At 37.3% G+C, this 24,122-nt stretch overlaps 1 protein-coding gene across 4 annotated transcripts in view; it reads left to right on the top strand.

The window, feature by feature from the left end:
* The window catches only part of BRIP1 (BRCA1 interacting helicase 1), a 202,974-nt gene that overhangs the window by 166,662 nt on the left and 12,190 nt on the right, over positions 1-24,122 (top strand). For all 4 annotated transcript variants that reach the window (XM_023732687.1, XM_023732689.1, XM_023732688.1 and 1 more), the window contains one exon: positions 1,971-2,083. In XM_023732687.1, the coding sequence (XP_023588455.1) occupies positions 1,971-2,083 (113 nt within the window). The remainder of the gene's footprint in view (positions 1-1,970; positions 2,084-24,122) is intronic.

Raw genomic sequence — 24,122 nt, 5'->3', positions numbered from 1 at the left:
TGATTGTGGATCCAAGTAAAATGAAATCCTTTACAACTTCAGTATTTTCCCCATTTATCATGATGTTGATTATTGGTCCAGTTGTGAGGATTTTTGTTTTCTTTATGTGGAGGTGTAATCCACACTGAAGGCTGTGGTCTTTGATCATCAATAAGTGCTTCAAGTCCTCTTCACTTTCAGCAAGCAAGATTGTGTCATCTGCATATCACAGGTTGTTAATGAGTCTTCCTCTAATCCTGGTGCCACGTTCTTCTTCAAATAGTCCAACTTCTCAGATGATTTGCTCAGCATATGTATTGAATAAGTATGGTGAAAGGACACAACCCTGACGCACACCTTTCTTGACTTTAAACCATACAGTATCCACTTGTTCTGTTCAGACAACTGCCTCTTGGTCTAAGTACAGGTTCCACATGAGCACAATTAAGTGTTCTAGATTTCCCATTCATCGTACTGTTATCCATAACTTGTTACGATCCACACAGTTGAATGCCTTTGCATAGTCAATAAAACACAGGCAAACATCTTTCTGGTATTCTCTGCTTTTAGCCAGGATCCCTATGGTATCCCTTGTTCTGCATCCTCTTCTGAATCTGGCTTGAATTTCTGGCAGTTCCCTGTTGATGTCTGCTGCAACTGCTTTTGAATGAGCTTCAGCAAAATTTTACTTATGTGCGATATTAATGATATTGTTCAATAGTTTCCACATTGTGTTGGATATCCTTTCTTGGGAATGGGTACAAATATGGATCTCTTCTAGTCAGTTAGCCAGGTAGCTGTCTCCAAATTTCTTGGCCTAGATAAATAAGTGCTTCCAGTGCTGCATCTGTTTGTTGAAACATCTCAATTGGTGTTCCATCAATTCATGGAGACTTGTTTTTCACCAGTGCTTTCAGTGCAACTTGAACCCTTTCCTTCAGTACCTTTGGTTCTTGATCACATGCTACTTCCTGAAATGGCTGACCATGGATAGATTTCAAAAACATTATAGTAAATGAAAGAAGACAGGCACAAGATATTATATACTATATGATAACATTTACATGAAATTCTAGAAAAGGCACAACTATAGTGACAGAAAGCAGATCAGTGGTTGCCCAGGCTGGCAGTGGGGGAAGGGGACTGGCTGCAGAGGGACAAGAGGTAACTTTCTGGGGTAATGAAAAGGTTCTGTTTTATGACTGTGGTGTTGTTGATGTGACTATACATTTGTCAAAAGTCATCTATTTACACACTAAAAATTTGGGAATTTGTATGTAAATTATATCTGAATATAACTGATTGAAATCATCACACAGCTAATTACTTAATATGCATGAGGGAATTTAGGAAATGTAAGAAGTTTTAAAAAATGTTTTAAATGAGGTGAAAAAAATTCAGTACTGAAAAACAAAATCTCTCTATCCTAATAAACTGCCGCTTGATTTTGGTGTCTGTCAGTTTGTCATACTGTGGTGACTTGTGTGTTGCTGTGATGCTGGAAGCTGTGCCACTGACATTTCAAATACCAGCAGGATCACCCATGGTGGACAGGTTATAGCAGAACTTCCAGACTAAGGCAGATTAGGAAGAAAGGCCTGTCTATCTGCTTCTGAAAATTAGCCAATAAAAACCTTACGAATCACAGCAGAACATTGTCTGATTCACTTGCTTTGGACATATTATCAGGAAGGATCAATTGCTGGAGGATATTTGGTGAAATAGAAGTCTAGTGAAGGTAAGAGTGTCCCTTGTTGAGAAGGATTGGCACAATAGCCACAACAATGGACTTGAACGTGCCAGCAATTGTGAGGATGACATAGTACTAGGCAACATTTTGTTTTGTTGAACATAAGGTTGCCATGAGTCAGAGTCAACTCAATAGCAGCTGTCTATCTACCCTAATAAAGTGATATTCAAAATGTTAGCAGTTAATATGGACTTTAAGACTAATCATCTACTATATTTTTTATATATTTTTAAATTATTAGGTTGAGCTAAAGCGTCAGTACAATGACCAGCATTCAAAATTGAGAGGTCTTTTACCTGGTCGTCAGTGGTATGAAATTCAAGCATACAGGGCCTTAAACCAGGCCCTGGGCAGGTAAGTGGAGTGAAATTAATATGTTATTGTAATATTATGTGTGACCAGTATTGTATGTGGAGCTAGTCTTGCTACTCTGCTCTTTATGATATATTTGGTAAAACTTTACTTAACTGGAACGCTAAGAACTGGTATGTTTTCAATGATAGATGTCACAAATGAAAGTTGGAAAGAGTAAATAGAATAAATCAGACTCAAAAGAAAATTTCAAATTTGTGAAGGCTTAAAGAAGTTTTATGATGGGTCAAACAATAAATGGCGCACAAACATGCTCAGTAAATGATTGTTAAGGGAAGCTCACCACCAAACCATAAAAGTTCTGTCTTGTGAACATCAAGACCCAAATGATGATTTTATAGGTAAAAAGGGAACAAAAATGATATATCAGCCAGTGTGAGGAGGTATTCTATTTGCAAAATGAACTTGCAGTCACTGAAGTTGAGTGGAATCCTTGTAGCTGTTAAATTACTTGTACAAAATACAAACACCAAATCTGTTATACTGCCCAGTGAGGTCTTATGGTTGCATAGTTTCTTATTCTGCTTCTATGTCAAGAAGACAGATGACATGAAAAAAAGTCATATTCATTTTAATATCATTTCTAAGATTATATAACAATGTACATTCCACACTATCTTAAGCCTTCTACATTTACTTTACTGTATAATGATCATTGTTGATGGATAACATTGAAATGGAAGAATACTGAATAATTATAAAGAAAGTAAATATAAAATAATAGTTATTTAAAAAATAGAAATGGGTAGTAAAGCATTTTAGCAAATCATTAAAGAAAGGTTACAACAAACCATAGTCATGGCACTAAAGATTTAACACCAACTAAAACAAAAATTGAATTATAATACCCCATTATCTAAGGATTCTGTACCATTAAGATTTGTGCTCAATCACCATTTATACCATAATTTTGTATTGTAGGACGTCAACATCCATTTTATTTAAACACCGTTATAATTATATTTTGTGTAAACTAATATAATCTCTATTTATGAAATTATAATTAGTTTAACACTGTAATAATTTTTCCCAGTGAAACTATGAGAGATTCAGATAATGCAAATAAAACAGCACAGGTTGAAAGTAAATCATAAAAACATGACCATTTGACATATTTGCAGTTCAGCCAGAAGATCCCCAGCTAACCATAATCTGACCTAACCAAACCTGGAATTTAGGTTTTTCTCAAGTATCTTGGGTACTCAAATTAGCCCATTTGCACTGAAGCAGACCAGATCGCATTTAAATTCAGATATGCATATACCTGATGACATGCAACTGCAATGGCTGAATTTAAGTCCCAGAACACTTCACCCACTTATATTCCCATTTCTGTTGGTCTTTATTTCAGTGTGTTATTCTGCAAGTCTTTTTCTTCAAACTGAGTGATTCAGTTCTATGGTTAATCTGTTGATACCCTACTGCCCTTTTCTGCCTAGAAGTCTCATTGTTACTTGGCATCAAGTCACATTGCAAATTTTTCTTCAAGCATTTCATCTGCTTACATTGTCTCTCTCTGCTGATTGACCGGTTTATTTGTTTTTAATTTTAGTATTCATCCAGTAATCTTCAGGAAAGATTGAATATATATTTGAAATTCTTCACTTTTAATCACTGTACTCAGCTTCAAGGAAATAAATATTCTTACCTCAGTTTATTTATTTTTTTCCTTTAAGCCATGACTTAAAATTTAAGAAACATTCAAAGCAAAAGATACATTTGTAACCTACTTTGCCATTTATAAACCTTTTTCACATGTATTATTTCATTTGAATTTTCCATTGATCTCTTCCAATAGCAAGGCATGTTGGTACTCCATGTTTTACCTGATAATGTTAATTAAAAAAAAAACAGATTGAGAGAGATTAAATTACTTGTGTAAGGTCACATAGTTGCTAAATGGACCTTCCCATCTTGCCAAAAATCCCAAACCCATTGCCATCAAGCTGATTCTGACTCATAGCGACCCTATAGGACAGAGTATAACTGCCTCATAGGGTTTCCAAGGAGGTGCTGGTGGATTCGAACTGCCAACCTTTTGGTTAGCAGCCGAGCTCTTAACCACTGCGCCACCAGGGCTCCCTTCCCACCTAATTCTAAATCCTCAAGACCTGCGTTTTCATCCTTACATCCTAACTTCTGTCCACTACATTTCTCACCATCCTTTAAACATACCATATCCTTTCATTACCCTCTGCTTTTGCACATATGTTCCCTTACACTTCATTTGGCAAATTTACCAATCAAAGCCTAGTGAAGATCATGTCCTTTTTGAGGACTTTATTTATTTCTCTATCTAGAGTTATTTACTTCCTCCTTAGTAAACCCATAACATGTAATACATTAATATCTCATTGTATCATAATAATCTGTTTGTACATCTGTCTCCCTCTCTAAACATGGATTATGCATTTTTGCATTCTCAACAACCAACAGTGCTTGGAACATAGGTGCTCAATTAAATGCTTGTACAACTAGTGAAAATGCCAAATTTAGTGCTTTTTTTCAGTATCCCACATTGCCCAGAGAGCTTCAAAACATGCTTGTCTAGAATTTAATAAAGCTATGTGTTTGTTATATTGACATGTAATACTATGCTTTTAATATTTTATTAATTAAAAAAGAAATGGAGAGCCCAGCTGTCATTTTACTGATTTTCAGGGAAACAATATCAACATGCAGGAACTTGTTATGAAAGAACATATCTTCTTAAAAATCAAATATTTTACATCGTTTGGTAAAACTCATAATATGGGTTGATTGTCAGAAAAGCTGATTATACTCTGAGTCGCTCTTATAAGGAATATATCTAAAAGGTCTAAAGTGAGAAACAAATAGAGTTTTAAAAATTTTTATCTTTTTTTTCCAAGGCCATATTGGACTGCTAAGAGTATTTGAAGTAATATAAGCCTATGAAATGTAATAACAGCCTTCGGGAATATACCAGATGGTTTTGTGACCAGGTTACAAACTGCACTATGAATTTCCTAACTGGTGTGCTTTACTAAAAGTATAATCTTTGTCTCAGGTGGACATAATTTATATGAGCAAGGCAGTATGAAAACAATGGAAAAAAAGAGAAGGTGAAACCTTTTTCTCTGAAGTGTTTTGTTAGCTGAAATGTTCTTCTGCCATAGGCCACTTTAAACATAACCAAAGTGGAACCAAAATAGAGTGGGACCCTGACTCCATTGCTTTTCAACACTGTTGTGTAATGTTAGCAGTATCCATCTACTTCCTACCCTGCCCAATTTTATAAACAGATGCCTTGGAACCTACACATTACTTTGATATAATATGAAAAAAGGATATCATATAAAATTTAGATTTTTAAAGTCTCTGTGAAAAAATCTAACATTTATGTTGATCTCTACCCCCTCTCAAAATCCTATGGCAGTAAAGGAATAAAAATATCAAACCTATAAAGTTAAAAAGAATGAGAAAGGAGACAATAGGAAACAAGATGTCAACAAATTTTTTAAAGCTAGAAAGCAGAATGACTTAGCAGGCAAGAGAAAGCTGATATTTAAATCTGTAGTGGTAAAAGCAACAAGAACCTCAGATTCATGCCTGGAAGATTTTAGGACTTGAGGGCACTCTAAAAGTGTCAGTGAAGGTAAGTGTCAACCTCCTTTAAAAAAGGAGGATTTGTTGCAAGTTAGTTTCAGCTGTTAGAAGCTCCCTCCCCACCCAGGCCTACCCTCTAGAGAGGATAAACCAGAGAGGCTCTGTATTCTTCCATACCAGTCACAGCTAAGGATGTGTTAAGGATGGGGATTAAGAAAAGTCTACATACTGAATGTGAGGACCCCCATCCCCTTTTTTTTCCCTCAGCTCTGAGTAGGCTGACAATCAGTCTTATTATTTCCAAGGCTGGAAAGTATAGTATTCCTCTCTAGAGAAACTGACCACCCCAAGAGTAACGGCCTACAAGTAGTAATAAAGTTGCCTTGTTCCCACCAGATTACCCTACATTGAAGCCTACAGGTTTTGTGCCCCACCCGTACATACAGAGCTGTCAGTCAGCATTTTAGTGGCTTACTCTTAAATGAGTGCAAAGCATCTCTACCAGATAGACAAAGAAAGTCTCTAACATGAGAGACAGAGACTTAATAATAAAACGATATAAACAAAACAAGAAGGGGTGGGAGGGCTCCAAGGAAACAGAAACAATGCAGTAGAATACAACAGGGATTGGAAAACTTTTTCTGTAAAGGGCCAGCCAGTATATATTTTAAACTTGGCAGGCCAATTGCCATCTCTGTTTTTTCTTTAATGCTTTAAAAATGTAAGTACTATTTCTACCTTATAGGCCATATGAAAACAAGATACTGGCTGGATTTGCCCTGTGAGCTGTAGTTTGCCAACTCCTGGTATAGAAAAGTTTTTTAAAAGTTATCAATAATAGCTACAGAGAAGTAAGATATTGCCTCTATGAAACAAGAACAGAGAATAGGAAAAATCTCTTAGAAATTAACATTATTTTTAAATACAGAATTGGGTTTGGAAGACAAAATTGAAATTTCCCAAATCAAATATTTTCAGAATTGAATCATAATTTCCTGATTGAAAGGGCTCACCCAGGCACAGGTAAAGGGGGGAAAGCTACAAGACACCTCACTGTACAGTTTCATGATACCTGGAATACAGAAGAGGTCTTAAAATCTTCCAGAGAGAAAAATAGGTCTCATACAAAACATAGGGAATCAGAATGACATCAGACTTCTCAAAAGCAACCGTGGAAGCTAGAAGATAATTGAGAATTGTCTTCAAATTTTGAGGGAAATTTTTGACTTGCAATCTGAGTTCTCTACAAGCCAAACTATCAATTAAACTATATAACAGAATAAAGCCTTTCAGTATGCAAGGACTTAAAACATTTGCTTCTAATGCACACTTTTTCAAGATGCTAATTTTCTCATCAAAATAAGAGTAAATTAGGAAAGAGAAATATCAAGGATGCAGGAAACTGGGGTTCCAAACCAGAAGAGGTAAAGAGATTTTCCAAAACAATTGGGAAGGGAAGTTCTGAGATGAAAGCTATGCAGAAGGCCTAGAGAGTTGTTAGTTCAGATTGGTTCCAGAGGATGGAGGGTTTAACTATATTAAGAGGAATTTTTATACTTTAGCAAAGTTGGGGGAGGAGTTAATGATAGAAAATTAAGCAAATGGAAAAAGAGAGAGAGAGACAGTTATTAACTCTGGGAGTGGGGAGGGGACCTTGTACAAGAAAGAAAATTTAAGCATAGTACACTACATGGCTCAGCTGTAAAAGGTATTCCACTGAATATTCAGTTACGGAAAGACTGTGGTATAACTGTGTTATGAGGATTAAGGGAATGATGAAGTATCAGTGGAATAAGAAAAATAAACATCTTCCATAGGATGGAATCAATACATACTTTCTAAAGTTGAAAAAGAAGTAGTAGTTATATAAATGTTATTTAGAAATAAGGAGGTAAATAATCAGAAGAACTACCTAAAATATTTCAAAGTAATTGCTTCTGACAAATGGGAATTGGAGATGGCGTGGAAAAAGTTCTGTTTTTCGTTAAGAGTATTGTAATACTGTTTGACTTTTTTTTTTCTGTTTGACTTTTAAACGTGTATTACTGATGCCAATTAAGATTTAAAAAGCTAAAATTAACTTTTCAAAAATAGTCTGGGGTTTCAATTCCAGGTAAAATGGAGTAAGCACACTCCATACTGTCCCTTCCATTAATAAATATATAAAACGTAGACCAAATGGATGGAGCAGCTCTTTGAGGACTGTGAAAAACAAATAGTAGGAGGCAGACTGAGGAAGACTAGAATTTGAAATGCCATCAGACTGTCTGGAGTAGCTATATTAATATCAGACAATGTAGAATTCAGAGCAAAGAAAATTATTAGGGATAAAGGAGAAATTACAAAATGACGAAAGTTCAGTTCACCAAGAAGAGATCATAATCCTAAATTTGTATACACCTAAAACAGCTTCAAAATAAATGAAGTAAAAACAGACAAATCTGAAGAGAGTAACAGACAAAGCTACAATTATAGTTGAAGACTTCAACACTCCTCAGTAAAAAATCTCAGTAATAGTTAGAACTGGTAGACAGAAAACCAATAGAGATATAGAAGACTTGAACAACATTATCAACCAGTTGTACTGAGTTAACATTACAAAGCACTCCATCTAACAATAGCAGAATAAACATTCTTTTCAAGTACACATGCAACATTTACCAAAATAGACCATATCCTAGGTTATAAAACAAACTCTAAGTTTTTTTTTTAAATATGAAATCATACTAAGTATTTTCTCTGACCATCATAGAATTAACAAACTAGAAGTCAATAACAGATAACAGAAAAAATTCCAAATACTTGGAAATTAAGCAACATACTTTTAAATCACCCATAGGTCAAACAGGAAGTCTCAAGGAAAATTATAAAATATTTTGAACTATATGAAATGAAAAATACAACATACCAAAATTTGTATACTGAAGCTAATGCAGTGCTCAGAGGGAAATTTATATCATTAAATGCTTATATTAGAAAAGAAGAAAGGTCCAAAATTAATAATCTAAGCTTCTACATTAAGAAGCTAGAAAAAGAAGAGGAAAATAAACACGGCAAATAGAAAAAATGAAATATCAAGAATAATGGGTGATATTACTACATACCCTGTAGACATTTAAAGGATAGTATAGGAATACTGTGAAAAACTACACACATAATTTTGACAACTTAGATGAAATGGACAAATTCCTCAAAACCCACAAACTACCAAAACTGACCCAAGATGGAAGTAGATAAACTGAAAAGCCCTGTATCTATTAAAGAAATTGAATCCATGGTTAAAAACCTTCAGAAGAAAAAAACTTCAGTCCCAGATGATTTTATTGGCAAATATTTCCAAATATTTAAAGAAATAATACCAGTCCTACATGATCTCTTCCAGAAAATAGAAGAAGATGGTACCCTTCCAAATCATTTTATGAGCCCAGCATTATCCTGTTACCAAAACTAGAAAAAGATGGCACAAAAAATGGAAACTACAGACTAATATCCCTCGTGAACATGGTGAAAATACCCTCAACAGATTAGCAAATTGGGTGAAATCAGAGAAAATAGCAGAGTAAAGGACCTCCAAAAATTCTCTTCTCAAAATCAATGAGAAAACGGGCAAAATTGTGAGAATCAACTTTCTCAAAACTCTGAAAATTAATCAAAGACTTACAACATTCTAGGAAGCATTTATTCAAGAAAAGGAGCTGAATCTCAGAACAGCGAGCTTTGTGGCATGTCAACTTGCCCTATTTCCATCCTTCTCTCTTCAGGTTCAAGGAGCCTTAAAACCCAACAGCCTGCTATCATGGTGAAAGCCAGCAACCTGGCAGTCACTGGAAGAGGCAAAATGAGGTTGGAGCACATTCTTAGAAAATTGTCATTATTAACCTGTATGCTCATTCCCTGGAAGACCCCATTTGCGAGACTATCTTTATTTGACCTGACTTGGAGCTCACCAACAGCTGTTTAACTTCACGGCTGCCTGAGATAGTGGATGACAGTTGGGGCAAAGTAAGCTAACCAAAAAGCTTAAAAGGAAAAGCTGGGAAATGAGATGTCCATAGGGGGTTAGAAAAGATCAGACATATACCTGGGAATCTAGTGGGCTACTCACATGCATAGGACTATATGACCAAGGATGTGATCATACTGAGGAAAGACTTCAGAAGGTCCTAAGCTCTCATCTCTGGTTGACCTTGAGGCTCTGCACAAGCAGGAAGTGAAGAATAAAGCTGAGTTGTTACCTGCCTGGTAGAGGGTTGAAGGTATCTCACAACACACAAACACAGAAACCCTCAGCAAAGAAAGGGAGACTTACTGGTTCAACATATTTAAGGAAATCTCAGTCCAACTATTAGCTGATGTCATGGATTGAATTGTGTCCCCCAAGACCATCTGTCGACTTGGCTGGGTCATGATTCCCCGTATTGTACGATTGTCTACCATTTTGTCATCTTATGTGATTTCCCTACGTGTTGTAAATCCTATCACTACGATGTAATGAGATGGATTGGTGGCAGTTATATTGATGAGATCTACAAGATTAGATAGTGTCTTAAGCCAATCTCTTTTGAGATATAAAAGAGAGAAGCAAGCAGAGAGACACGGGGACCTCATACCACTAAGAAAGCATCACCAGGAGCAGAGCGCGTCCGTTGGACCTGATGTTCCTGCGCTGAGATGTTCCCAAACCAAGGGAAGATTGATGACACGGACCTTCCTCCAGAGCTGACAGAGAAAGCCTTCCCCTGGAGTTGACACCCTGAATTTTGACTTCTAGCCTGCTAGACTGTGAGAAAATAAATTTCTCTTTGTTAAAGCCATCCACTTGTGCTGTTTCTTTTATAGCAGCACTAGATGACTAAGACAGCTGATCACTAAGCTAACCTGGATGAGACTTAAATGACTACACACAAAAAAGAATACAGACTTTCCAGAATTATTTCAGAAAAGCCATTAAACAAATAACAACAAACAGCAACAGCAAAACCTTGAGGAGAGGAAAAATCTGATTTCCAGAGTTGCCACATTGTATTCTTTAAAATGTCCAGTTTTCCGTCTCACAACATGCATGAATCTGGAGGGCATTATGCTGAGGGAAATAAGTCAGTCACAAAAGGACAAATATTGTACGAGATCACTATTATTAAAAAAAAAAAAAAAAAAAACAAGAAAAGCTTTACACACACACACACGCACATACAAAAAAAATTTTTTCATGGTGATCAAGGAGGGAAGAGGTGGGGAAGAGAAATCACTAACTAGATAGTAGACAGTGTTAACTTTGGTGAAGGGAAAGACAGTACACAATATAGGGAAAGTCAGCACAGCTTGACCAAGGTAAAGCCATAAAAGCTTCCTAGACACACCCAAACACCTTGAAGGACTGAGTTACTGGGGCTGAGGGCTGGGGACCATTGTCTCAGAGGACATCTAGGTCAATTGGCATAACACAGTTTATAAAGAAAATGTTCTCCATCCTACTTTGGTGAGTAACGCCTAGGGTCTTAAAAGCTTGCGAGCTGCCATCTAAAATACAGCTATTGGTCCCATCACATTCTGAGCAAAGGATAATGAAGAAAACCGCGGACACAAGGAAAATATTAGTGCAAAGAACTAATGGGCCACGTGAACGATGGCCTCCACCGGCCTGAGTCCAGAAGAACCAGATGGTGCCTGGCTCCCACCTCCGACCACTCTGACAGGGTTCACAGTAGAGGGTCCTAGAAAGAGCGAGAGAGAAATGTAGAACAAAATTCAAATTCACCAAAAAACACCAGACTTACTGGTCTGACAGAGACTGGAGGGACCCCTGAGGCTATGGACCTCGGACACTCCGTAACTCAAAAGGGAAGCCACTCCCAAAGCCTACCTTTCAGCCAAAGATTAGACAGGCTATAAAACAAACAACACACGTGAGGAACATGTTTCTTAGTTCAGTCAAGTATATGAGACCAAATGGGCAACACCTGCTCAAAAGCAAAGATGAGAAGGCAGGAAGGGACAGGAAAACGGGAAGAATGGACACAGAGACCCTGAGGTGGAAAGGGAAAGGCGGAAGAGTGCTGACACATTTGCAGGGATTGCAACCAATGTCACAAAACAACTTGTGTGTAAATTTTTGAATGAGAAACTAACTTGCACTGTAAACTTTCACCTAAAACACAATAAAATGGTTTTATACACATGCGCAGTTTTCAATAACAAAAAAAAAAAAATACATATGTAAAGAAAGTATGACCCGTACATAGGGAGAAAGAGCAATCAATAGAAAACTGTCCCCGAGGTGTCCCAGACGTTGGTTTAATGCATTTATTTAATACACAAAGACTTTAAATCAGCTATTTTAAATATATTTTTAAATATCCACCACTCGTCAATCGGTTTGTCATAATGTGGTGGCTTGCATGTTGCTCTGATGCTGGAAGCTATGCCACTAGTATTTCTAATACTAGCAGGGTTATCCATGGTAGACAGGTTTCAGTGGAGCTTCCATTCTAAGATGAGGAAGAAGGACCTGGCGATCTACTTCTAAAAAAAATTGGCCAGTGAAAACCTTATGAATAGCGGCAGAACATTGTCTGATATAATGCCAGAAGGTGAGCCCCTCAAGTTGGCAAAAAAAACCAAACCGAACCCGTTGCCGTCGAGTTCATTCCGACTCATAGCAACACTATAGAAAAGAGTAGAAGTGCCCCATAGGGTTTCCAAGGAACGACTGGTGGATTCCAACTGCCAATCTTTTTGTTAGCAGCCGAGCTCTTAACCACTGTGCCACCAGGACTCTCAAAATATGACTGGGGCAGAGCTGCCTCCTCAAAGTAGAGTTGACCTTAATGACGTGGATGGAGTAAAGCTTTCAAGACTTGCATTTCCTGATGTGGCATGACTCAGAATGAGAAGAAACAGCTGCAAACATCCATTAATAACTGGAACATGGAATGTATGAAGTACGAATCTAGGAAAACTGGAAGTCGTCAAAAATGAAATGGAGTGCATAAACATCAATATCCTAGGCATTAAAAAAAAAAAAAAAAGTTGCAGTCAAGTTAATTTCAACTCTAAGCGACCCTGTAGGACAGAGTAGAACTGCCACATACGGTTTCCAAGGAGCAGCTGGTAGATTCGAACTGCTGACCTTTTGGTTAGCAGCTGTAGCTCTTAACTACTACGCCACCAGGGCTCCATCCTAGGCATTAGTGAGCTGAAATGGACTGGTATTGGCCATTTTGAATTGGACAATCATATGGTCTCTTATGCCAGGAATAACAAATTGAAGAGAAGTGGTGTTGCATTCATCATCAAAAAGAACATTTCAAAATCTATCCTGATGTACAGTGCTGTCAGTGATCAGATAACATCCATATACCTACAAGGAAGACCAGTTAATACGAGTAATACTCAAATTTAGGCACCAATTACTAATGCCAAAGATGAAGCAATTGAAGATTTTTACCAACTTCTGCAGTCTGAAATTGATTGAACATGCAGTCAAGATCTATAGATAATTACTGGTGATTGGAATGAAAAAGTTGGAAACAAAAAAGAATTGGTATTTGGAAAATACAGCCTTAGAAATGACACTGGAGATCTTACGATAGAATTTTGCAAGACCAATGACTTAATTCATTGCAAATACCTTTTTTAAACATAAACAGCGACTATTCACATGGACCTAGCCAGATGGAATACACAGGAATCATACCGACTACATCTGTGGAAAGAGACAATGGAGAAGCTTGATAACATCAGTCAGAACAAGGCCAGGGGCCAGCTGCGGAACAGACCATCAATTGCTCATATGCAAATTCAAGTTGAAACTGAAAAAAGAAATTAAAACAAGTCCACGAGAGCCAAAGTACAACCTTGAGTATATCCCACATGAATTTAGAGACCATCTCAAGAATAGATTTGACGCACTGCACAGTAATGACCAAAGACTAGATGAGTTGTGTGATGACATCAAGCACATCATACGAAGAAAGCAAGAGGCTATTAAATAAATAGGAAGGAAGAAAACACCAAAATGGATGTCGGAAGAGACTTTGAAACTTGCTCTTAAACATAGAGCAGTTAAAGTGAACTGAAGAAATGATCACATAAAAGAGCTGAACAGAGGATTTAAAGGACAGCTCAAGAAGACAGAGTAAATTATAATGAAATGTGCAAAGACCTGGAGTTAGAAAACCATAAGGGTTTTGGTTGGCATTTCTCAAGCTGAAAAAACTGAAGAAAAAATTCAAGCCTCGATTTGCAATATTGAAGGATTCTATGGGCAAAATAGAAGCCCTGGTGGCATAGTGGTTAAGTGCTACGGCTAACGAAAAGGTCGGCAGTTCAAATCCACTAGGCGTAGTTCTATGGGTCAACTCTATGGGGAAGTTCTACTCTGTGCAATAGGGTCGCTATGAGTCTGAATCAACTCGACGGCAATGGGTTTGGTTTTTGTTTTTTTTAATGGGCAAAATATTGAATGACGCAGGAAGCATCAAAAGAAGATGGAAGGAATACACAGAGTCGTTGTACCAAAAGGAATTAGTCGATGTTCAGCCATTTCAGGAGGTAGCATATGATCAAGAACCAATGATACTGAAGGAAGAAAGTCCAAGCTGCACTGAAGGAATTGGAAAAAAAACAAGATTCCTGGAATTGACAGAATGCCAACTGAGATGTTTCAACAAACAGATGCAATGCTGGAAATGCTCAGTTGTCTATGCCACGAAATTTGGAAGACAGCTACCTGACCAGCCGACTGGAAGAGATCATATTTGTGCCCATTCTAAAGAAAGGTGATCCAACAGAATGTGGAAATTATTGAACAATACCATTAATATCACATGCAAGTAAAATTTTGCTGAAGATAATTCAAAAGTGGTTGCAGCAGACATCAACAGGGAACTGCCAAAAATTCAAACTGGGTTCAGAAGAGGACGTGGAACGAGGGATAGCATTGCTGGTGTGTGATGAATCTTGGCCAAAAGCAGAAAATACTAGAAAGATGTTTACCTGTGTTTTATTGACTACGCAAAGGAATTCAACTGTGTGGATTAAAACAAGTTACGGATAACATTGTAAGGAATGGGAATTCTGGAACAATTAATTTGGTCATGCGGAACCTGTACATACACCAAGAGGCAATCATTCAAAGAGAACAAGGGGATACTGTGTGGTTTAAAATCAGGAAAGTTGTGTGTCTGGGTTGTATCTTTTCACCATACTTATTCAATATGTATGCTGAGCAAATAATCAGAGAAGCTGAACTTTATGAAGAAGAAGTTGGCATCAGAATTGGAGGAAGACTCATTAACCTGCAATATGCAGATGACACAACTTTGCTTGCTTAAAGTGAAGAGGACATTGAAGCACACTGAAGAGCAAAGACTACAGCCTTCAGTATGGATTACACCTCAACATAAAGAAAACAAAAATCTGCACAACTGGACCAAGAAAATACACCATGATAAACAGAGAAAGGATTGAAATTGTCAAGGATTTCATTTTACTTTGCTCCACAATCAATCCCCATGGAAGCATCAGTCAAGAAAACACATGGACAAATCTGGTGTAAAAGATCTCTTTAAAAAAGTGTTAAAAAGCAAAGATGTCACTTAGAGGACTAAGGTGCACCTGACCCAGGCCATGGTGTTTTTAATCACCTCATATGCATGCGAAAGCTGGACGATGAATAAGGAAGACTGAAGAAGAACCGATGCCTTTGAATTATGGTGTTGGCGAAGAATATTGAATATACCATGGACTGCCAGAAGAATGAACAAATCTGTCTCGGAAGAAGTACAGCCAGCACGCCCCTTAGAAGTAAGCATGGCGAGACTTCATCTCACATACTTTGGACATGTTATCAGAAGTGACCAGTCCCTGAGAAGGACATCATGCTGGGTGGAGTGGAGTGTCAACGAAAAAGAGGAAGACCCTCAACAAGATGAACTGACATAGTACCTACAACAGTGGGCTCAAACACAGCAACAATTGTGAGGACGGCACAGGACTGGGCAGTGTTTTGTTCGTTGTACGTAGGGTCACTATGAGTCTGAACCAACTCAATGGTGCCTAACAATAACAATGTAGTAAATATGTTCAGAAAACTAAGGAAACCATATCTGAAGAACTAAAAGGAAGCAAGAGAATAATGTCTTACAAAATAGAAAAATAAAAGGTAGAATTTATTAAAGAAAGGAGAAGTAGCAGCAGCAAATAGAAATTCTGGAGTTGAAAAGTACAGTAACTGAAATAAAAAGTTCACTAAAGGGCAAAACTTTGCTGAAAGAAGTCAAAATAGGCCAAAATAAATGGAAAGACATCTCATGTCCATGGATTGGACAGCTTAATATTGTTAGGAGATCAGTACTATCCAAAGTAATCTATAGATTCAATGCAATGTCTATCAAAATTCCAACAGGCTTTTTTTTTTCCATAAATGAAAAAGTCAATCCCAATTACTATAAAGCTACAGTAATCAAAACAGTCTGGTACTGTTTAAAGAATAGACCACATGGATCACTGGAATAGAACTGAGAGTCCAGAAATAAACCCATACATCTATGGTTAATTAATTTTCAAGAAGGGTGTCATGTCCATTCATTGGGAAAAGAATAGTCTCTTCAGTGAATGGTGCTGGAAGAACTAAATCTCCGCATGCAAACGAATGAAGTTGAACCTCAAACCATATAGGAAAATTAAAATGAATCAATGACCTAAATGTAAGAACTAATATAGACCCTTTCCAAAGAAGATATACCAATGGCTATAAGCATGTGAAAAGATGCTCGATGTCATTAGCCATCAGGAAAATGCAAATGGAGACCATAATGAGATACCACTTTATACACACTAGGATGGCTATTATCAGAAAAAAAAGGAAAATAATTATATAAATATATACCAAAACCAGTTGCCACTGAATTGACTCTGAGTCATGGCTACCCCACATGTGTCAAAGTAAAACTGTGCTTTATAGGGTTTTCAGTGGCTGATTTTTTGGAAGTAGATCACCAGGCCTTTCTTCCGAGATCCCTCTGGGTGACACAAACCTGCAACCTTTTGATTAGTAACCAAGAACATTAGCTGTTTGCACTACCCAGAGACTCCTCATACTGCCTAGGCTGGATATAATAGAAAAGACAACAGTTACAAGCGTTTGTGAGGATATAAAGAAATTGGAATCCTCATACATAGCTGATGGGAAAGTAAAATTGTGCAGCTACTTTGGAAAACATTTTGCAGTTCCTCAAAAAGGTAAACATCTAGTTACCATACCTTCCCAAAACCAAAAACCATTGCTGTTGAGTCAGTTCCAACTCATAGCAACCCTATAGTTACCATTTAAAAAAAAAAACAAAAAACCACTGCCATTGAGTCGATGCTGACACATAGTGACCCTATAGAACAGAGTAGACCTGCCCCACAGTGTTTCTAAGGAGCGGCTGGTGGATTCGAACTGCTGACTTTTTGGTTAGCAGCTGAGCTCTTAACCACTGTGCCACCACAGGGCCTAGCAATTCCACCCCTAGGTGGAAAGAGGATTAAAAACGTGTTCATATAAAAACTTACACACAAATGCACAGCAGCGTTATTCAAAATTGGTGAAAAGTGGAAACAACCCAAATGCACATCAGCTTGTGAATAAATACACAAAATGTTCTCCATGTAATATTATTCAGCTATAAAAAGGAATGAATGCTGGTAATGATACAGTATGGGTGAACCTTAAAAACATCATGCTAAGTGAAGAAAGGCGGACACAATAGACCTCATGTATAATTCTATTTATATGATATGTCCAGAATAATTAATTCTGTAGAGACAAAAAGTAAATTAGTGGTTGCTAGGGATTGTGAGGAGGGATTAATGGGAAGTTTTCTAATAGGTATAGGTCTTTTGGGGGGAGGTGATGAAAATGTTCTGCAAGTAGTGATGTAGTTTGCAAAACCTTGTAAATATACTAAAAATCACTGAACTGTAGACTTAATTTTTTTAATAATCATTTTAAAATAAAACTATTTATTAAAATCAATCTATAAAAAAGAATGAGGTACCGTGACCTGTCATTGGTTTAGCCTAGGAATGCAAAAAGAAGAAAAACTATAGGCATACCTCAGCGATATTGCGGGTTCGGTAAAGTGAGTTACATGAATTTTTTGGTTTCCCATTGCATATAAAAGTTATGTTTACACTGTACTGTAGTCTATTAAGTGCAGTAGCATTATGTTTTACAAAAAAAAACGCACATACCTCAGTTAAAAAATACTTTATTTCTAAACACGCTAACCATCTTCTGAGCCTTCAGTGAGTCGTAATCTTTTTGCTTGTGAAGGATTTTCGCTCCATGTTGATGGCTGCTGACTGATCAAAGTGGTGGTTGCTGCAGGGTAGAGTGGCTATGGCAATTTCTTAAAACAGCACAGTGATGGAATTTGATGCATTGATCGACTCTTCCTTTCATAAAAGATTTCTCTGTAGCATGCAATGCTGTTTGATAGCATTTTACCTACCATAGAGCTTCTTTCAAAATTGGAGTAAATCCTCTGAAACCCTGCCTCTGCTTTATCAGCTAAATTTATGTAATATTCTAAATGCTTTGTTGTCATTTCAACAGTGTTCACAGCATCTTCACCAGGAGTAGATCCCATCTCAAGAAACCACTTTCTTTGCTCTTCGATAAGAAACATCTCTTCATCCATTAAAGTTTTATCATGAGATTACAGCAATTCAGTTACATCTTCAGACTCCACTTCTAATTCTGGTTCTCTTACTCTTTCCACCATATCTGCAGTTACTTCCTCCACTGGAGTCTTCTTCCAAACTCCTGTTAATGTTGATACTTGGACCTCCTCCCATTAATCACGAGTGTTCTTAATGGCATCCAGAATGGTGAATCCTTTCCAGAAGGTTTTCAATTTACTTTGCCCAAATCCATCAGAGGAATCACTGTCTATGGCACCTATGGCCTTATGAAATGTATTTCTTAAATAATAGGACTTGAAAGTCAAAATTACTCCTTGATCCATGAGCTGCAGAGCAGATGTTGTGTTAGCAGGCATGAAAACAACATTAATCTCCTTGTGCATCTCCATCAGAGCTCTTGGGTGACCAGGTGGACTGTAAATGAGCAGTAATATTTTGAAAGGAATATTTTTATCTGAGCACTCAATGGTGGGCTTAAATTTTTAGTAAACCATGTTGTTAACAGATGTGCTGTCATCCAGGCTGTACTGTTCCATTTATAGAGCACAGGCAGAATAGATTTAGCATAATTCTAAAGTGCCGTATGATTTTGGGAATGGTAAATGAGCATTGGTTTCAACTTAAAGTCACCAGCTGCATTAGCCCCTAACAAGAGTTGGCCTGTCCTTTGAAACTTTGAAGCCAGGCAGTGACTTCTCTCTAGCTATAAAATCCTGGATGGCATCTTCCTCCAATATACGGCTGTTTCAGCTACCTTGAAATTCTGTTGTTTAGTGTAGCTACCTTCATCAATTAGCTAGATCTTCTGGATATCTGGCTACAGCTTCTACATCAGCAGTTGCTGCTTCAGCTTGCACTTTGATGTTATGGAGATGGTGTCTCTCCTTAAACCTCATGAACCAACCTCTGCTAACTTCAGATTTTATTTCTGCAGCTTCCTCACCTCTGTCAGCCAGTAAGGCTGTTTCGCTTTCTTATCATTCGTGTGTTCGCTGGAGTAGCACTTTTAATTCCTTCAAGAACTTTTCCTTTGCATTCACAACTTGGCTAACTGTTTGGCGCAAGAGGCCTAGCTTTCGACCTATCTTGGCTTTCAATGTGTCTTCCTCACTAAGCTTAATCATTTCTAGCTTTCAATTAAAAGTGAGAGATGCGCGACTCTTCCTTTCACTTGAACACTTAGAGGCCGTTGTGTGTGTGGGGGGCGGGATGGGTGAGTTAGTAATTGGCCTGATTTCAATACTATCCTGTCTCAGGGAATAGGGAGGCCCGAGGAGAGGGAGAGAGATGGGGAAACAGCTGATCGGTGGAGCAGTCACAACACACACAACATTTATCGATTAAGTTCGCCATCTTATATGGGCACAGTTTGTAACGCCCAAAAACAATTACAATAGTAACATCAAAGATCACTAATCACAGATTACCATAACAGATATAGTAATACGGAAAAATTTGAAATATTGCAAGAATTACCAAAATGTGACACAGAGGCGTGAAGTGAGCACATGCTGTTGGAGAAATGGCACCAATAGACTTGGGCAACGCAGAATTGCCACAAATCTTCAATTTATAAAATACGCAATATCTGCAAAGCACAATGAAGTAAACCACAATAAAATGAGGTATGCCTGTACAGGATCTTATCAATCAGTGCAAAAAATGATTTTGACAAAATTCAACATTTATTCATGATAAAAACTCTCAGCAAACTAGGAATAAAAGACATCTACATAAAACGTACAGCTAACATATTAGTTAAGGTAAAAAATAATCTGTGGCTAAGAAAGAAGGTCTGTGAAAATATTTTTCATAATTTTATTGACTTTCAAAGTGGTATACATATAACAATTATATATATATGTTTTCAATAGTTGGCAGAATGGGAGGATTTATTGTAAATCTATTTTAGTACATTGTATTGAATAGCTCCTGTATTCCTCATAATAAAGACTTTGATTAAAGGAATATATAACTGACAAATTAATTGATTTTCTCAATCTGCTGTCTGGGCAACTATTAATCTGACTTTTTTTTTTTGTACGCGCTTTAGGTGAAACTTTATAGAGCCGATTAGTTTCTCTTTCAACAATTTATGCACAAATTGTTTTGTAACATTGGTTGTAATCCCTGCAGCGTGTCAACACCTTTCCCTTCCACATCCCAATCTCCTGTTTCCATCCATCCATTTTTCCTGTCCCTTCCTGCCTTCTCGTCATTTCTTTTGGGCAGGTGTTGCCATTTGGTCTCATATACATGATTGAACTAAGAAGCATGTTCCTCACGTTTGTTATTATTTGTTTTATAGACCTTTCTAATCTTTGGCTGAAGGGTGAACTTCTGGAGTGTCTTCAGTTCTGAGTTAAAAGGGTTTCTGGGGTCCATATTCTCAAGGGTTCTTCTAGTCTCCGTCATATCAGTAAGTCTGATTTTTTTTTTTTTTTTTCCCCCATGAATTTGAATTTTGTTCTACACTTTTCTCCCGGTCTGTCCAGGACCCTCTATTATGATCCCTGTCAGAATGGTTGGTGGTGGTAGCTGGACACCATCTAGTTCTTCTGGGCTCAGGATGGTGGAGGCTGTGGTACTTGTGGTCCATTAGTCCTTTGGACTAGTATCTCCCTTGTGTCTTTGGTTTTCTTCATTCTACTTTGCTCCGGACAGGATGGGACCAGTAGATCTATCTTTAATACATTTAACTTCATTGTGCCATTTGGCCTAGATGATCCCTGTGACCATGGTCCCAGACCTCTGCCCTAGTAACTCAGTCCCTCAGGGTGTTTGGATGTGTCTGTGAAGCTTCTATGACTTTGCCTTGGTAAAGATGTGCTGACTTTCCCTACATTGTGCACTGTCCTTCTCTTCACCAAAGTTAACACTTGTATACTATTTTGTTAATGATTTCCGCTCCTTAACCCTCCCCTCTCTCAACCATCAAAGATTGTTTCTGTGTGTAAACTTTTCTTGAGTTTTTATAATAGTGGCCTCGTACAGTATTTGCCCTTTTGTGATTGACTTATTTCACTCAGGAAAATGCCCTCCAGATTCATCTATATTTCACGGATTCATCATTGTTCTTTATAGTTGCATAGTGTTCTGTTGTGTGTATGTGTCATAATTTGTTTATCCATTCATCTGTTGATGGGTGCTTAGGTTGTTTCCATCTTTTTACTATTGTTAATAATGCTGCAGTGAACATGGGTGTGCATATGTCTATTTGTGTGACAGCTTTTATTTCTCTAGGGTATATTACTAGGAGTGGGATTGCTGGATCATATGATATTTCTATTTGTAGCTTTTTAAGGACACACCATATCATTTTCCAAAATGGTTGTACCATTTTACATTCCTCCCAGTCTCCCGCAACCTCTCCAGTACTTGTTGTTTTCTCTTTTTTTGATTAATGCCAGCAATGTCAGGGTGAGGTGGTCTCAATGTAGTTTTGATTTGCATTTCTCTAATGGCTAATGATTGCAAGCATTTCCTCATGTGTATGTTAGCCGCCTAAATGTCATCTTTGGTGAAGTGCCTGTTCAAGTCTTTTGCCCATTTTTTAATTGGATTATTTGTCTTTTTGTTGTTGAGGTGTTGCAGTATCTTGTAGATTTCAGAGATTAAACCCTTGCCACATATGTTGTAGGCAAAATTTTTTTCTAAGTCAATAGGTTCTCTTTTTACTCTTTTGGTGAAGTCTTGATGAGCATAAATGCTTAATTTTTAGGAGGTCCCAGTTACATAGGTTATCTTTGGGTGCTTGTGCATTGTTAGTTATGGTATGTATCCTATTTATGCCATATATTAGGGCCCCTAGCATTGTCCTTATTTTTTCTTCCACGACCTTTATTGTTCTAGGTTTTATATGTAGGTTTTTGATCCATTTTGAGTTAGTTTTTGTGCACAATGTGAGTTATAGGTCTTGTTTCATTTTTTTACAGATGGACATCCAGTTTCGCCAGCACTATCTGTTAAAAAGACTGTCATTTCCCCATTTAATGGACTTTGGTCCTTTGTTAATGATCAGCTGACTATAGGTGGATGGATTTACGTCTGGGTTCTCGATTCTGTTTCATTGGTCTATGTGTCTGTCGTTGTAACAGTGCCAGGCTGTTTTGACTACTGCGGTTGTATAGTAGGTTCGGAGATCAGGTGTGAGGCCTCCTACTTTGTTCTTCTTTTTCGATAATGTTTTACTTATCCAGGGCCTCTTTCCTTTCCATGTAAAGTTAGTGAATAGTTTTTCCGTCTTATTAAAGAATGCTGTTGGTATCTGGATTGGGATTGCATTATATCTGTAGATCGCTTTGGGTAGAATTGACATTTTCAAAATGTTGAGTCTTCCTATCCATGAACATGGTATGTTTTTCCATTTATGTAGGTCTTTCTTGGTTTCTTGCAGTAGTGTTTTGTTTTCTTTGTATAGGCCTTTTACATCCCTAGTCAGATTTATTCCTAAGGTTTTTTTTTTTTTAGATGTGATTATAAGTGCTTTATTGCTCTAGTTAGGACTTCCAGCACAGTGTTAAATCGGAATGGTGATAAAGGGCATCCTTGTCTTGTTTCCATTCTCAGGAGGCATGCTTTCAACCTCTGCCCACTGAGAATGATATCAGCTGCTGGTTTTGTATAATGCTGTTTATTATGTTGAGGAATCTCCCTTCTATTGCTATTTTGCTGAGAGTTTTTATCAGGAATGGGTGTTGAACTTTATCAAATGCCTTCTGTGCATCAATTGAGATGATCATGTGATTCTTTCTTTTCATTTTATTTATGTGGTGGATTATGTTGATTGATTTTCTAGTGTCGAACTATCCTTGCATACCTGGTATGAATCCCACTTGGTCGTGATTTTGTTTTTAATATGATGCCGAATTCTATTGGCTAGAATTTTGTTAAGAATTTTCACTTCTATATTCGTGAGAGATATTGGTCTGTAATTTTCTTTTTTTTTTTTTTTTTGTGGTCTTTGCCTGGCTTTGTTATCGGGGTTATGCTGGCTTTATAGAGTGAATTCGGGAGTATTCCCTCCTTTTCTGTCTCTGAAATAGTTTGAGTAGTACTGCTGTGAGCTCTTCTCTGAATGTTTGGTAGAATTCTCCAGTGAAGCTGTATGGGCCAGGGCTTTTTTGGGAGTTTTTTTTAAATTACCTCTTCAATCTGTTCTCTTGATATGGGCCTATTCATGTTTTCTATCTCAGTTTGTGTTAGTTTAGATAGGTAGTGTGTTTCTAGAAATTTGTCCATTTCCTCTAGGTTCTCAAATTTCTTGGAGTACAATTTTTTGTAGTATTCTGTTATGAGCCTTTTTATTTCAGCTGGGTCAATTGTAATGTCCCCCATATCATTTCATATTTGGATTATTTTCTTCCTCTTCTGTTTTACTTTTGTCAGTTTGCCAGTTTTGCTGATCTTTTCAAAGAACCAGTTTTTGGTCTGCTTGATTCTTTCTATTGTTTTTCCATTCTCTATTTCATTTATTTCTGCTCTAATCTTTATTTTTCCTTTCTTCTGGTGGCCGTTGGTTTCTTTTGCAATTCTCTGTTTGTTCAAGTTGTAGGGCTAATGTTTCGATGCTGACCTGTTCTTTTTTGATGTGTGTGTTTATTGCTATAAATTGACCTCTGAGCACTGCCTTTGCTGTGTCCCAAAGGTATTAATGTGATGTGTTTTCATTCTTATTTGATTCTAGGAATTTTTTTATTCCCTCTTTAATTTCTCCTATTACCTAGTTGTTTTAAAGCAAGGTGTTATTCAGTTTACATGT

The sequence above is a fragment of the Trichechus manatus genome, unplaced genomic scaffold, assembly GCF_000243295.1.
Source record: "Trichechus manatus latirostris isolate Lorelei unplaced genomic scaffold, TriManLat1.0 scaffold00054, whole genome shotgun sequence".
Classification (NCBI taxonomy): Eukaryota; Metazoa; Chordata; class Mammalia; order Sirenia; family Trichechidae; genus Trichechus; species Trichechus manatus.
Note: the sequence above shows the minus strand (reverse complement) of the source record. Positions and strands in the feature narration are given on the sequence as shown.